The 16,495-nt window shown below is 36.9% G+C and overlaps 2 protein-coding genes and 1 pseudogene across 3 annotated transcripts; 1 reads left to right on the plus strand and 2 right to left on the minus strand.

Annotated features, from left to right (window-relative positions):
* Positions 1–8,455: 8,455 nt before the first annotated feature.
* LOC113313746 (myb family transcription factor APL-like) lies at positions 8,456–10,407 on the plus strand. Its single transcript, XM_026562542.1, has 5 exons — positions 8,456–8,881; positions 9,025–9,101; positions 9,179–9,254; positions 9,341–9,404; positions 9,487–10,407. The coding sequence occupies exons 1-5, from the start codon at positions 8,737–8,739 to the stop codon at positions 10,208–10,210; spliced, it is 1,086 nt and encodes a 361-aa protein (XP_026418327.1). The 5' UTR covers positions 8,456–8,736; the 3' UTR covers positions 10,211–10,407.
* On the minus strand, positions 10,334–12,361 carry LOC113313731. 2 transcript variants are annotated; one of them, XM_026562534.1, is made up of 4 exons: positions 12,273–12,361; positions 11,725–12,147; positions 11,230–11,583; positions 10,334–11,058 (listed from the first exon to the last, which is right to left on the minus strand). In XM_026562534.1, exons 2-4 carry the CDS (start codon positions 12,085–12,087, stop codon positions 10,504–10,506), a joined length of 1,272 nt encoding a protein of 423 aa, XP_026418319.1. In that variant the 5' UTR covers positions 12,088–12,147; positions 12,273–12,361; the 3' UTR covers positions 10,334–10,503. The 2 variants fall into 2 exon arrangements, with proteins under 2 accessions (XP_026418319.1, XP_026418314.1); XM_026562529.1 differs by having other exon boundaries at positions 11,725–12,361.
* Positions 12,362–13,610: 1,249 nt separating this feature from the next.
* Positions 13,611–14,927, minus strand: LOC113358913 (annotated as a pseudogene).
* Between the last annotated feature and the right edge of the window lie 1,568 nt (positions 14,928–16,495).

The following is a 16,495-nucleotide window of genomic DNA, read 5'->3' on the forward strand; positions in this document are numbered from 1 at the left end:
GAGAATCCGTATGGCTTCAGAATCAAGTCAAGAATCATAGTCAAAGCAGTTTGACTACACGATTCATAGCAAAAACGATTCAACTGTGCGATTTAAATCAATTATTAAGAAAATAAATCGAATCGTGCGATTCACGATTTTAAAAACCATGTGCCACATCAAAATAATTCAATCGGACTAATCATAAAATTATGTTGGTGTTGCAGATGAGACCTTCGCCAGACTGTATGTCCATGATGGATACTCTGAGTACTCTCTTGTTTTTTTAGCCACTGGCATTCGAATTAGATATTACAGTAAGTAATTCTTTGTCGGGTTCTTGATTAATGTATTTTAGTAATGAAGAGATATGGTTGTTCTTGATTAACACTTTTTTTTTGTTACAGATCCATCATTTAATAGTATTATTCTCTTCTTATTTTTGCTTATCCTCGAACAAAAATGCATTGTCTAGCCAATAAGTAAGATGTTTAATCATATACAATGCATTTAAAACTTTGATCTCGGTTTTTCCAGATATTCTCTTCCATGAAGATTTGTTTATCCGAAAAACTCAGCCTCCTGTTCATTTTAATCTTCTGATTAATCTATTATAGGAGTGTGCTAATTGAAATTCTCTGTTGTTCCAAGGACGACTTCATGATCCTTTCCCTTGGGCCCGGGATTAATTGGTTCGTATAATTTTTCTCACCTTTTTTTAATTTATTTTTTGCTTCTTTGAAGTTGTTTACTCTTTTGTGATGATCCCAGTATAAATCATGCTGGGTTCAAAATCCTTTGAGTTATCCTGGCTCTTTAGAGGGAAATGTAAAAAGATCAAGGTTTTAGAGAGATTCCGGGGAGCTAATAACTGGTTTTTACTTCTAGAATCCGCTTTGGCTTGGATTCAAGAGAAAAATATTGAAGTTTCTTCATTGTTACTCCATCAACAAGAAAAATGGACAAAGAGATTCAATACCATGGTTCTTCTGATCGAGATGTGCTCTAATTCTTTTGGATCTTTTCTTAAGATTCCTATATTTGATTCTTTTCGAGATTCTATAATGAGTTTTATTTGTATTCCATCTAGTATTAGTGGCGCAGTTTGGATAAATCAGATCATAGTACTTGCCTCTTCTGCATTGAGGCTCAAGGAAAAAATATACATTTGTTTATGCAGTACACAAAAACAATAGAGATGCGGAATTACTTCTTAGGCAAATTTGGTATTGAATGGGTTTTTTCTGATTCTGTTAAAATAACCTCATTGAAGTGGCCATCTAAGAAAGTTAAGTCCGTGCATAAGAAGTTATGGGGATTACTACCATTTGCAATCTGGTGGAACATTTGGGCAGAAAGAAATAATACACTCTAATGGTGGTAGGAAGATAAACTGGAACCAATTAGTCATTATAGTGAAATGTACTACTTATATAACTAGACTAGAAACACTAATATTTTTGAGAACATTTATTTGAATACTCATTTATAACTGAGAATGATGTATTGGCGTGAGCTACCTTTAGCCATGTTTCCTCTTTATATTTTATTGTAGTCATGTTGTGTGATTGTTACATGTTTTAATATAATTTTCCATTTTCAGTTAAAAAAATCCCTTTTCAATCGAAAAAGAAGAAAATCTTATAGGAATCATTTGAGACCTACCGCTACAAGAAAAAAATAATAATACAATTTTAAAGTATAATACAAAACTCCTTATCCAATTATTTTACTTAATGGCTAATTTACTCAATTAATATCCTACCTTATGCCATTTGTTGGAACATATCCAAGAGAAAAATCTTCGAATGTTTGTTACAAAGGCATCCGAAAGATCACACTCAACATTAATGAAAATATTTTGTACCGTTCACATCCCTTCAATGTTCTTAGCAATATCATATTTGAAATGTTAGTCTTCAAAAGTTGAAGAATTAATCAGGATATAACCACATTAATTGTTGCTTCAATTTTGAGCCGTCGGATTGTTATGGTTCTAAGGCTATGTACACTCTGAGATATTTTATTCTTTTATATACATAAATTCCAGTATATCGTTTTATCGATCAAAAAAATATCATGCTCATAGGAATAAATCAAGAGTCTCACGGTGTTACATCACCAAAGATCGATCTGATAGAATCTCAATCGATCAGCAATTTCGTTTAACATTTATTAGATTGAGTTGTAGTGCGAGAGAAAATTTCATGATGCCTGGTTCGATCATTAGTAATACTGATCGCATGAGTACACATACACTGACAATCGGCCACCTCCATTGAATTGTTCACTTTTATCAAGTAATTCTCTCTCCTTTTTTTTCCTACTGTATGTAAAAACGATATAAATCCATGTCAATGAGATCTAAAAATCTTTCTTTCTTGTTTGTTTGTTCCTTATAATAAAAATTAGTACGTGGCAGGAATATGATTGAATCTTTCCCTTGGTGCGGCGCCAATGTTTGCACAGTAAAAGATTTTTACCTCAAACACGAATCTGATGATGATTTAGTTTTGATCGAACTGCAACCTTTCTTTCCACACGCGTAGTGTTGGGGTACCTGCAAATGACCATCTGATGCTTAAGTTAGCTAGAGTTTTTCACATGAGATTCTGTAGAGAAGATTGCATCCTTTTAGGGTTGTGAATCCATGCATTTATATGTTTAAAACTAGGGTTTAACCCTAATTTTGAGATAAACATGACTTGTATTAACTTGCACTGCAAGTCTTCTGGAAAGTTCCAGAACTTCTTCTATGTGACTCTTCCACCAAGTGTTAATTCCTTCTAGGCATACGGAATTAGTCAAGAAAAAGAGTGCATAGGGTCGAGCCCAAGAAAATAGGTGCAAAATACAAAGCTTATGAAGAATTGTGTTCTCAAGCCCATACAACGGGGCAGAAACATCCACTAACAAAGGAGATCGGGTGGAAACAGAACTAGCTAACGACTTGGCTTGGTGGCTCGGTGGTGGTGGAAATATCCAGAGTGGAGTGCAAGTGGGGTGGAAACATCCGAAGCCAGATGGATTATGGTCCAGATGCCAGATTCAGTCGCCGGTGTTGGCCGTCGGAGTTGGCCGTTACTGACGGCATGCTGATGCAATAACGGACTATACTAATGGCGTTATGGACAACGAAATATGTTGACGGCGTTACAATGGAAACGACATATGTTGACGCCGTCTGAGAAGATGCTGATGGCGTTACATCTTTAACGAAATATTCTGATGGTGTTATAGGGGAAATGGAATATGTCGACACGTTAAAACAGTGATGGAATATGCTGACGCTTTTCCAGAATATTCTGACGGCGTTATAACTAGGGGTGTGCATAAAAACCGGAACCGCGGATTTCATCCGTATCCGTCCGCAAAATTGCGGGTAAAACCCAATCCGCAAGGACTATGGGCCGGACACGGGTGGATTCTCAAATTCGCATGTTTACACGGTTTGGTTGCGGTTGGACTTTGCAATCCGCGGATTCACCCGTACCGTAGAGGAAATTGAATGTTGAACAATTTGGAAATGTTGATCAATTGTGTCAACAATGGGGTTCACATCAAGATAGTCTGAGTTTTATAACCAAGTAACTAAGAGATGAATTACGAACATTTCTGTTTTATGACCAAGTAGTTTGGGTTTTCTTTTTGTGTATTACTGACCGTGTTTACTGAATAAGTTAAACCAACAGCTGTAGCTAGCTAAGGTACATATATCCACTCTCAAAACACTGGAGTATGGTGCTGGAGACATATGATAAGTGGTAATTAAGTAAGTGTCTGGCTTTGAAGCAAAGAAAAATTTGTTTTAAGATTGCATCAACTTAATTGGTTATTCTATTCTAAATTCGCGGTTAATCCGTATCCGGTCCGCATCACCCGCTAATCCGCGGGTGATTGGGCCGGAGACGGTTGGATTTTTCAAATCCGCAACTTTTACGGATTGGACGCGGATGATCCCTAATCCGCAACCGTCTGTCCGTTGTACACTCCTAGTTATAACAGTAACTGGATATGCCGACGACGTTCCAGAATATGCTGCCTTCTCACTGCTGACTACACATTTGCTGATGTGGCATGCTTGACGTAGAAATCGTTGTTGCTGACCTGGCGTCTGACAGTCTTGTAGCCCATGGCGCTTTGCTATTGTCTATAGGTCCTCGTATTTGGGCCAGCATATGTAGTGCTTACAGGGCTTTAGTAGGCCCATTTTTGGTACAAAATATTAGGGTACAAATAACATGCAATAAAAAAGTTAGAGACCATAAGGCATGAATCACTTGTTATTATTACATGTGAAAACTACGGGGAGACCCATTCTCCCAGATTTTTCCACTGTCAAACCCACTGACAGAAAAGTTCAGGCGCGCACCCATTTTCCCGTCAAAAATTCGTAGCAGACCCATAATTTATGAAATTCTGCTTCTCAGTTTTTAAAAGGCCAAACTACCCTTTTCTTCGAGCGACGAACAGAGAGAAGCGAGAAGAAAACAATGGTGAACTCTGATTCTTCGTTTTTAACATTTGGATTTTTCTCTTTGTCAAATCTTTTCCCAAATCCTTTTCTGAATAATCTTCTCAATAAAACTAGGGTTTCTGTTTCAAAATCTGCGGTTTAAATCTGGGGATTTTGGGTTTCTGTTGTCTTTGATTATTCGAGAAGTAAAAATAAATTAAAATTGAAGTTGAAAAGGGTAAGAAGTGTGTTGCAGTATTTTGATATCAATTGAATTGGAAATTTTCATACCTTATTTGTCTCCATGTTTTTGATCTCAATCGGAAATTTATGATTAGATTTGAATTAAAGATGTTATGCATAATGTTTTATGATTAGATTCATTGCAACGAGTTCCAATATAGCTGACCTTTTTCTTGGTTCTCTTGGTTCACAGAGTTCCAACTCCATTGCACTGTATTCATCTCTAAAGTTCTCTTGAAACTGCAACATGATTTAATAACAATCATCAGCAAATGCATAAATTTTTATACGCATAACTACTTATGCAGATAACCTAAACAATGCATAACATGTCATTCAGTTAATTTTGGATCTGCATAAGATGTTATGCAGTTAAATAATAAGTGACGCATTGAAGGCGTAAAAAACCTTTTATATGCATAACTACTTATGCAGATAACCTAAACAATGCATAACAGGTCATGCTGTCAATGTTGGATCTGCATAAGATGTTATGCATTAAAACAATAAGTGACGCAGGGAAGGCGTAAAAACCTTTTTATATGCATAACTACTTATGCAGATAACCTAAACAATGCATAACTTGTCATGCTGTCAATGTTGGATCTGCATAAGATGTTATGCAATTAAACAATAAGTGACGCAGGGAAGGCGTAAAAAAAAATTTATACGCATAACTACTTACGCAGATAACCTAAACAATGCATAACAGGTCATGCTGTCAATGTTGGATCTGCATAAGATGTTATGCAGTTAAACAATAAGTGACGCAGGGAAGGCGTAAAAAAAATTTTATATGCATAACTACTTATGCAGATAACCTAAACAATGCATAACAGGTCATGCTGTCAATGTTGGATCTGCATAAGATGTTATGCAGTTAAACAATAAGTGACGCAGGGAAAGCGTAAATTTTTTTTTATATGCATAACTACTTATGCAGATAACCTAAACAATACATAACATGTCATGCTGTCAATGTTGGATCTGCATAAGATGTTATGCATTAAAACAATAAGTGACGCAGGGAAGGCGTAAATACCTTTTTATATGCATAACTACTTATGCAGATAACCTAAACAATGCATAACAGGTCATGCTGTCAATGTTGGATCTGCATAAGATGTTATGCAGTTAAACAATAAGTGACGCAGGGAAGGCGTAAAAAAAAATTTATATGCATAACTACTTATGCAGATAACCTAAACAATGCATAACAGGTCATGCTGTCAATGTTGGATCTGCATAAGATGTTATGCATTAAAACAATAAGTGACGCAGGGAAGGCGTAAAAACCTTTTTATATGCATAACTACTTATGCAGATAACCTAAACAATGCATAACAGGTCATGCTGTCAATGTTGGATCTGCATAAGATGTTATGCAGTTAAACAATAAGTGACGCAGGGAAGGCGTAAAAAAAAATTTATATGCAAAACTACTTATGCAGATAACCTAAACAATGCATAACAGGTCATGCTGTCAATGTTGGATCTGCATAAGATGTTATGCAGTTAAACAATAAGTGACGCAGGGAAGGCATAAATTTTTTTTTATATGCATAACTACTTATGCAGATAACCTAAACAATGCATAACAGGTCATGCTGTCAATGTTGGATCTGCATAAGATGTTATGCATTAAAACAATAAGTGACGCAGGGAAGGCGTAAAAACTTTTTTATATGCAGAACTACTTATGCAGATAACCTAAACAATGCATAACTTGTCATGTTTTCAATGTTGGATCTGCATAAGATGTTATGCATTAAAACAATAAGTGACGCAGGGAAGGCGTAAAAACCTTTTTATATGCATAACTACTTATGCAGATAACCTAAACAATGCATAACTTGTCATGCTGTCAATGTTGGATCTGCATAAGATGTTATGCATTAAAACAATAAGTGACAATGTCTTCTGCATCATTTTGTTTAGTGCATAAGACAATATAAGGGAAAATTGAGCTGCATAACTTTTTTTCTGTTTCTTCTACTTGATTTTTTCTTCTTCGTCTGTTTCATCCATTTTTGTTGAAATGTATTCTAGGGTTTAGTCAAAAATGATTTACTTCTTTGAATCATCGATTTTAAATGATTTATTTCTTTAAATGATGGAGAAAAAATCTTTGCAGATCCGTTACAGAGATTAATGGAGGAATAGGGAAAGAAACTGACGGAGAAGAAAAAAAATTATGCCCAAAAACGATGAAGGGTAATAGAGTCTTTCAGTACGTTTTAAATATTTTTAAATAATTATGGGTGCGACTGTATCAGAAATTAATTGTGGGCCTGGCGGTAAGAATTTTTTGTTTTTTGGCCTGCGCCTAAGTTCCCCTTATTACATTGTAAGGTGGCACATTGTCCATGGGACGTCTTTATAAGTGGTTTGGAGTGGAAAAACTTACGAGAGGTGACATAAAGGATGTGTTCAGATATAGAGATAGAACGAACTTTCCAAGGGGGTGAAAATTTTATCTGGAATATCCTATCTTATCCAATTTGTTGGAACATCTCCAAGAGCGCAATCTTCGAAAGTTTGTTGCATAGGCATAGGAAAAAGACGTCCGAAAGATGACACTCGTTAATACAAATATTTTGTACTGTTCACATCTCTTCAATGCTCATAGCAATACCAGATTTGAAATGTACGTTTTTGAATTGGAAGAATTAATCAAGATATAACTATATTGTTGCTTTAATTTTGAGTCGCGGAATTGTTATGGTTCTAAGGCTATGTACTTCCTGACATTTTTTATTCTTTTGTATACGTAAAATTCTAGTATATCATTTTACATGCTCATGGTCATGGGAAGCGTCTCACGGTGTTACATCTATAAAGATCGATCTGATAGAATCTCAATCAGCAATTTTGCTTAACATTTATTAGATTGAGTTTGTACTGCGAGAGCGAATTTCATGATGCCTGATTCGGTCATTAGTAATACTGACTGTCAATCGGCCATCACCACGGAATTGTTCACTTTTATCAAGTTTTTTTTTTTTTTTTGTACCGATATAAATCCATGTCAATGAAATCTAAAAATATTTCTTTCTTGTTTGTTTGTTCTTTAATAATAAAAATTAGTACGTGGCAGGAAGATGTATGCAAAAAGATGACCGAATCTTGTTAATTCGGTCGAGCTATAAGAGGAGAGGTTGATTGTGGCAGAAGAAAGGCATTTATGCTCTCCAATTTTTTGCTTATCTAAATACATTGTCTGATGTTGTTTGTTTTCCTTTTGATAATATAATGATGATAAATGCATGCAACTTGGGCGGATAAATTAGCTAGGTTGTAAACTAATTACTTACATAACTCCAAAAGTACTAGCTAGACGGATCATCATTTGATCTGCTAATGAACCTACATATACTAGTCTATTTGTCACTGGATTTTCATTCCGTTTCTAGATTCATGGCTTTTTTGTTAGGAGCATCATTCAGTAATTGATGATGACCATGCATCGTTAATTGGTGATAAAGTGGAGATTTGGATTAGGTATATGTTAATAGCAGCAGATAATAAAGAGAAAAGAGATAGATGCTATGGCTGCTTTAATAAATAAAAATCTCATTTGTTAATGATGATGATGGGATCATGTCATGCAGCGGAATTGCATGTGAAACCCATAGATAAATAAAAATAAAGAGAAAAAGAAAAAGAAAAAACAACGACAAGCTTCAATCCCACAAAAGCCAAAGCTAATGCACATATTATATTTACTTATTTATACTGTATCATCTATGACTCATCTTATAATCAATGAATGAAAAGCTTGATTTTGCTGTGTGTATCATGGATATAATTAAGCTCCAATCAAATCTCAAGTCATTACTTCAGAAAGAGTATTAGAAAAAGTGTAGCCTATAGCCAGCTAATTACTTAAGCCACCGCCACCATCTATGCGTATTAACATCGACGACGACTGATCCACTCGTCTCCTTTTGTCCAAAAAAAGATAAAGACATCAAGAGAGAGGTCCGGTCATATATACCTAGAGAATGATCCCTGCAGAGTAATAACTAAAGCGAGCTGATCAGACTCAGAGAGGCAGAATGAACAACAATAGTCATCTTCAGCAAGATCAGTCGTCTAATTCAGGGCTTGTCTTGACGACGGACCCAAAGCCAAGGCTTCGATGGACGCCTGAGCTTCATGATCGTTTCGTCGATGCCGTTGCTCAACTCGGAGGACCAGACAGTATGTATACATCTACATCTTGTTTAGTAGTTAAACTAATTAAGCTAGCTAGATCGATCAAACTCAGTGATCATTAAGGGAACTCTCTCTTTAATTTGTGGTAATATGTCTAGCGAGCTAATAACCATTCTATGTGTATGTAGAAGCTACTCCCAAAACAATAATGAGAGTGATGGGCGTCAAGGGTCTAACCCTATACCATCTCAAGAGCCATCTTCAGGTACACACTACTGATTTAGACTTGGCCGAGATATATAGTTGTTATCTCTCTCTAACACATGCATGTGATGTGTACAGAAATTCCGACTTGGCAAGCAGCCACATAAGGATTTTCATGATCTTCATAACTCGGTCAAGGATTTTGATCCAAGAGGTAACCCAATTTTCACTTTTCTGGATATTAATTACAATTTGATGAATTATTCCGAACCTCATGTATCATTCATTTGATCGTTTAAGATATGCAAAGAAATTCGGGTGCCGGTTCCTCAGGGATAATGGGTAATCGAAGCAACATGAACGAGTATGTAGATGACTCACTCAATCTCGAACCCTTAATCTTAATTTATATGTACACGCATTGATTGATGTTATATATAATACAGGAACATGCACATGATGAACGAGGGACTCAGGATGCAAATGGAAGTAAAGAGGCGATTGCATGAACAACTAGTGGTACAAAGACACCTTCAGCTCAGGATTGAAGCTCAAGGGAAGTATATGCAGACTATATTGGAAAAAGCTTGCCAAACACTTATTGGTGGCGCTCACGAGAACGTCTCATCCGCCTCAGCCTCACCCGCGCTTAATAGCAATGCACTTCATCATATGGCTGCTGGAACAAGGACTGCCATGATGAGCAGCAAAGGCGCGGGTTTTGCCAATTCTACAAGTTTTCCTAGCCTTCAGGACCTACACATTTACGGATCTGGCGCTCAATCAACAGTAGGAGACCATCAACAAATAGCACTGGATGACAATGTTGGTGGGGATCAGACGATGAAACAACAAATGATTGGGAGATCACCATCTCTCAGTGAGATTGACGTTAGTCGCCTAGGAAAGAATTACAGGAGCGGTAGTAGCAGCAATCAACCCGCTTTCATATGGGATGATGATTTTAGACTGCAACAACAACAGCACCAGTCATTTGGTACATCAACCGCCTCATCATCTGCCCCCTGTTTGCTATCTGTAGGAGGTAATTCCCAACAAGATGATTCCTTCATGGGAATCGCTCATATGGAGGATCCAACAGGAGAAGATCGTGATTACCATAACTGCGGCAACAATGATGATGAAACGGAAGAGGGAAGCGAACTTTGACATTTATCAATGATTCACACTACGGTTAACAATTCTTTCCTTAAGAAATCCTTTACAACATATTCCCAGTATAGTATCAGGTAACAACCATTGTTGTGAGCCATTAGTTCAGTGAAACTGTAATTTTCCTTAGGACCAAAGATCTAGCTTTTCTTGTTCAGATCTCTATATTATTCTTATATAATTTTACATATTCATTTATGTTTATGTTTTGTACATTTTGTTTGCAACATCAGAATGTTCAGATAAGAAGACAAAGTAAACTATAACTACTAGTGTATCATAGCAGTTGGCTAATTAGGAAGATTGGCGGCATCACGAATGTCGGATGGAGGAATGAAGTAATCAAGGGAAAGCCCAGGCACATTGAACATGATGTCGTCAATCTTCCAAACTTCTTCCATTCTAGTCCTGCTGTTTCTGATCATTGTTGATGACGACTCTCCGAACCGAAACAGTGTAGCAACAGATGTTCCCTGGTGAGCAATTAAGAGACCATCAACATCTCTATAATCTCTCATACTTGTCCCAACTGTTGTCTCCCAATATATTATTCCCTCTGCATCGTCATTATCAGCATCATAATCAGTATTCCCCACTGGGGTCTTTACTGATAGTACTTTAGTGAGATGTGAATCCTCCATGTGTATCAGTAGCCCACTCTTCTGACTAAAGTAACCATATAATACATGTCTTATTACTTCACCTTTACCACCGTTGCTTCTCTCCATTACATCGTCTCGATCTGATGTCACTTTTAGTATGAAGCAATCCTCATTCCCTACACGCTTTTCACCTAAGCACTCTGCTTTGGAGAATAGATTTGCTGTGCTTTTTGGATCTAAACCCTGCAGGGATTAAGTAACAACTGTAAGAATATATCGATAATGCTACATATGATCCCAATCGAGTTCATATACATGATACAAGCATCAATGTTCAAATTTACTGAGGAGCACACTTCTGAAGAACCTGAACATGAGGAAAGTTTGAATCAAGTATGTGATTACAAATGTTACCTGAATAATGCGGCGTAGTGGACGAGGGGGACCTTTTGCAGCATGCGTACCAAGCCAAGGTGTGTTTCTCCACACAATCTTCCCATTACTTCCGGCGACGACTTTATTACCTCCTTGGATCACCAGCTCCATAGACCACATTCCAGGATTCATTTGCCATATAACAAAGCAACCATTAACACGAGCTCCAATTCTACTCCTTGACCTCCTCCCCTTATCTATCCCAATCTCTGTCTCATGACATACCATCTTGACAGTACCTGTTGCATACATGTTCGTAGAAATCTTATCGTGTTTTAAGCACCCAGTTGCTGCCAAGTATTGGTGTATGATATAATAAGCTGACGAAGCTCCCTGGAAAAATTGTATTTTCAACTCATTAGTTCCTTGCTTATAAGTTATAACTATAAAACAGAGTACACCAAAAAAAACGGGTATCAAAGACGAGATGTGGCTTTTCCTACTAGTTAAAAGAGTGAATTTGAGGAGTCTTACGATTGAGATTCCACGAAGATCAGGAAGAGGATGGCAGTGAGTTGATGGCGGTGAAGAATGGTCAGGTAACAGGGGAACTGGAGCAAGAGGACATCCCAAAACACCAAGCAAAACCTTGACCAAATCTGGTCTAAACTTGGATGCAGCAGTGCACACAGCAAAAGATTTCCAAGCACCAATTAGCTTCTTTCTATTCTTACTATAATTGGATTTTCCTGCTCTTGCTCGTAGTAGTGTTACTTGTACATTACGATGGTGATCGCTATCAGCACCCAAAAGGGAATCAAGATTTGGGTCTTCCATTAAGGGTGTTAAAGTTCCTGCAGGTCGATGGTAGATTTTGCATGACGAAGATCTCTTCATAATCTATCCACTGTTCACTCCAATATGATCAAATAACACTGCCTCTTCTTCTTGATAATCCTACCATCAAAATCCATCAATTAGCAATGTCTTTCCTTAAGTAATTAGAGCTTAAACATGAATAATCCAAGTGAATTAAGTTATCTGACGAGCGAATTGGAAGCAGAAGATGAAAATATGCATACTTTTAGCTGCTTTGGGTGCTTTATTCTTCTTCGCCGTCGTCTTCTCCCTTCTGCATTTGGACCCCCTCCTGTCTTTCCATTTTGATCTCTTCTTGTAATTTGTCCCCCCCCTGATCCTTTTCTAACATAAAAATCAACAAAAGACAAAAAGAAAAAGAAGATAGGAAGGAAGGAAGGAGAACTGTCTCTTTCTTACTTTTTCTTTTCTGTTCTTTATTGTATAAATCATAGTTTTCCTCCTTTCACTCATTTGAATGAATGACCCTTGCAAGTGAAGAAATACACTTTCCTTCCTTACAGTTTACAAACTGCAGAATTTTCAGAGTCACAGCAAGGTGGGGAGGTGGTCATGGTCAATAGGTTTGATGGAGGGGTCATATCAAAACATAAAACAAAGTGATGGATGATGAATAAGTAGGGGATCTTCAAAGCTAAGTTAATCCCCATGATAAAGCTACCGAAATGGAATTTAAGGTTGATCTGTCTATTTTTCAGTGGGCTCCATTTAGTAGTAGTAACAACGACAATAACAGCAAGAATCACAATTCGAAACCCACAACCAAAAATTATGATAGCATAAGGTCATTTATTGAGCAGTTAAAATTTCTGTATCTCTGAAATCATCTCAGCTCACTGAATCTCATTAAGCTTTAGTAGTTGTAAAATCGTAATCCTTCCTATATATACAGTAGGTAGTGCAATCGAGAAGTAAAAATAGCAGAATTATTCGTCATATCATTTACTCTCTAAGTGTAAGCTAGACGGATTTTAAGTGGATATCTTAGACTTCAAGGCTTTCAGATAATTTTTGAAATGGTGATGAAATTCTAAAGTACCATTTACCAGCCCTTACAAATCAAACAGAATGAAAAATCATAAGATACCAGTCGTTAGTGCACAATGTTATATAACAATGAGTTCAGAGATGTCACCAAGCCAACTAAAAGAGATTGTGCTAGATGTACATATAAAATCATAACACACGGAAGAAAGATAGATAAAAAAAAGCCAAAATTGAAGGGACTGCAATAGGTGTGAACATAGACAGCACAAAGCGAAATGAATCGAAGGACATCTCATCGCAGTAATTTACTTTAATAGGGAAAAACAACAGCTGATATTAAGTGTGAAACAACAGGGGGTAAGTGATAATAAAATTCTACTACCTGTATTTGGCATTGCAAATTCGAAAGAAAAAGTAGGTGGTAATATATGTACAAAAAGATGTGTTTCCTCTACAGTAAGACAGCTAAAATAGGAAACACCCGGAACAGATCTAGCTAATTGATACCCAGAAAAGACAAAAAGGAAGGCTCTTACAGAGATATGACATGCTCTTCATTTGTTGGACTTAGGATTCTGGCCTGGCCAGTTGAGAAATGTATAACCTTGTAATGATGATGGCAAGCAAGTCTGCAATGAGGAAGATAATGGGTCATTGGGTGTGTACATATAACCCTTACCATACCCAATCTCCTTCATTAGCTTAGTTGGTGCATTTCTCAAATGAAGAGGCACTCCCTCATTCTGCCCTGCTGATTCTTTAACCATGTTCTGTGCAGCTCCTATAGCTTGGTAAACAGCAACAGATTTAGGAGCCAAAGCCAAGTAAGCAACACATTGTGCAAGGATCACGTTCCGTTCCTGCATTCCAATGAAATGGCAAGCTTGGTAACAAGCAACAGACTGATTGAATGTGGTTGTGTCTGCAAATCCAACATCTTCACAAGCAAACCAAATGAGTCGTTGAGCAATATAGAGAGGTTCTTCACCTCCTTGTAACATTCTAGCTAACCAGTAAATTGCTGCACTGGCGTCACTCCCTCTCATCGATTTGTGAAGTGCACTGATAAGATTATAGTGCTCTTCCCCAGCCTTGTCATAAGCAATGTGTTTACACTGAAAAGCTTCTTCAGCATACAGAGACAATAGCCCCATCAGATTTTGAATTTGAGCCAACCTGATTTTCCCCATCTATAACAACAACAGATGTTTCATTATCGTGTTCTCCACCCTTGGCAGCCTTTTCTTCATTTCCCTTGGCCCGTCCTGCAGCTAGCAACAGTTGCAGGTCAGTCCATCGCAATTCTTAGAAATAAAATCAAAGACTTCTTTTTCCACCCTTACATTCACACCCACACTTTTAACCAACCCCTTTTCCTAATCAATTGCAGGTCTCTTAAGCAAAGTCACAATGTTATCAGGCTGCAATTGATTCAATGAAAAAACCCTACACCTCGACAACAATGGGGTAATCAATTTACTGCATGTTCATACTACTTGTTGAGGTATACGACAAATATATCATGCATCTGTTGATGTTCATACAACCTAATGAATCTATTTATTGGATGCCCAATTTGCATTCGGGGTGTCGTTGGCATGCACCGATTGCAAATTGAGCATGTCCATGGAAGAAAATTCGCCAAATTGCAAGGCGGGAAGCTTTCATAAATCCACTTGCATCACAGGAGTGATGAACAACAAGGATGACATATGGCTACTTGTTGTACCCTTGACATAAGCAGAAGTAGTGCATGTTACCACGTGAACGAAATGGATAAAGGATGCTAGCATATGTTTTGCAATGACTTATGTACTGACCCAATACATGGCCGAGTCCTGATCAAGAATGCATGAAAAATACATCAACATTGTCGGTAATTGATAGACACATTTTTGTGTCTGATTTGATCTCAATTGTTTGTTTTGTTAATACCAATTTTTATACTTATTTTGCTATTTTACGTATTTGTAGGTGTTTTGGGAGAAATAAATTCTTGCAGAAAATTGGCTCGAAAAGTGAAGTTTACACCTCCGAGAGGAAGTACTATAGGCACCCCAATAAATTACTAAAGGCACCCATGATTATATAAGGGCAACCCCGGTGATAGCAACACAAAGTTTTGGATAGGGGCACCTTTCATCTTCACCACTCAAACGTTTTTGACATGAAAATATTCTTTACTTCTGTGGGAGAAATTTTGGACACAATTTTAAGGAACTTTAATCGGATTTGGCAGTGACGTTAGATGGGGGATTAACCTGTTTGACTAAAACATGGGTGAAAAATATCTCTGTTTTTTTTTGTTGAGTTATTTTGGCAATTTTAATGTGGCCTAGGAGTGTTTAACTCCCTCTGAAACACGTATTCAACGTATCTGAGTGTGTAAGCTTCAAATCATCGCGTGAGAATTGACAGAAGATGCGTTCAAGAGATAAAAACATGAAATTACTTCTCGTGAACTCTCCTGGATGGAAGAAAATAATATTTGCATTAAATCGGAGATTTTTGGGTTGTTGGACATATATAAAGGGTTCTGGTGAATCATAGAGGGGGGTGAAGTGTTAAAAGGGAGTTTGGGGCACTAGCAAAGAGAAATCAGAGTTGCACGGAGAATTCTCACCAGCACAGAAAGATAGAAAGAACCCGAAGAACAGATAATAACAGATAATTGTTAATAAACTGTCGCATATTTTCAGCTGAACGACAATTGCAGAGTTTTATTGTTTTCTGTAACATTGAATTCTACAATGCTTATAAAAATTGTAATTTTTCTGTTTTCTCAAAACACCATTTGAACAATGAAAAATTATTTAGAGAGTGTTTTCACCATGTGGAGCTAAACCCCATCATTGGGAAGACGGAGGAAGTCAAATTTCACGAGTGTGGTAATTCTATTACATTCTTTTATGACTTTCTGCACCGATCATCAATATAATTTTATGATTTGTTTTTGAATGCTTGTGATTTCAATTGATGGGTCATGCTTATCTTAAGTGTTTTGATGTTCCATGCTTTCGATTTACAATCATTACTTTCAAAATCTACTTTAAGAAAAAAATCAGAGTCAATGAATCTTTATTATATGAGCTATAATTATTTAGAATTGATAGTTGAACCGCATGAATATAAAGTTTGGTGGAATCTTGAGTCCCATTTTTTCTCAAATATTATTATTGTCCTGTATATATTTGCTAGCTTAAATTAAAATTAAATCTAGAATCAAATCTCAACAAGTCTGAGCAATGAAATTTTCTTACCACTGTAAAAATCTCATCAATCATGGGTTTGCACGCTTACCAAAGAGTAAAGACACAAGTTAGAGATTAGTGGAGTTACGTTTAAAGTATCGTGCTTGTAAACACATGTTAAGTGAAGCAAATCAGTGAGCATTTGTTTGGCATGAACAAATGTATCGCGAAATTTTGCAGCATAGTTT

The sequence above is a fragment of the Papaver somniferum genome, chromosome 1, assembly GCF_003573695.1.
Source record: "Papaver somniferum cultivar HN1 chromosome 1, ASM357369v1, whole genome shotgun sequence".
Taxonomy (NCBI): Eukaryota; Viridiplantae; Streptophyta; class Magnoliopsida; order Ranunculales; family Papaveraceae; genus Papaver; species Papaver somniferum.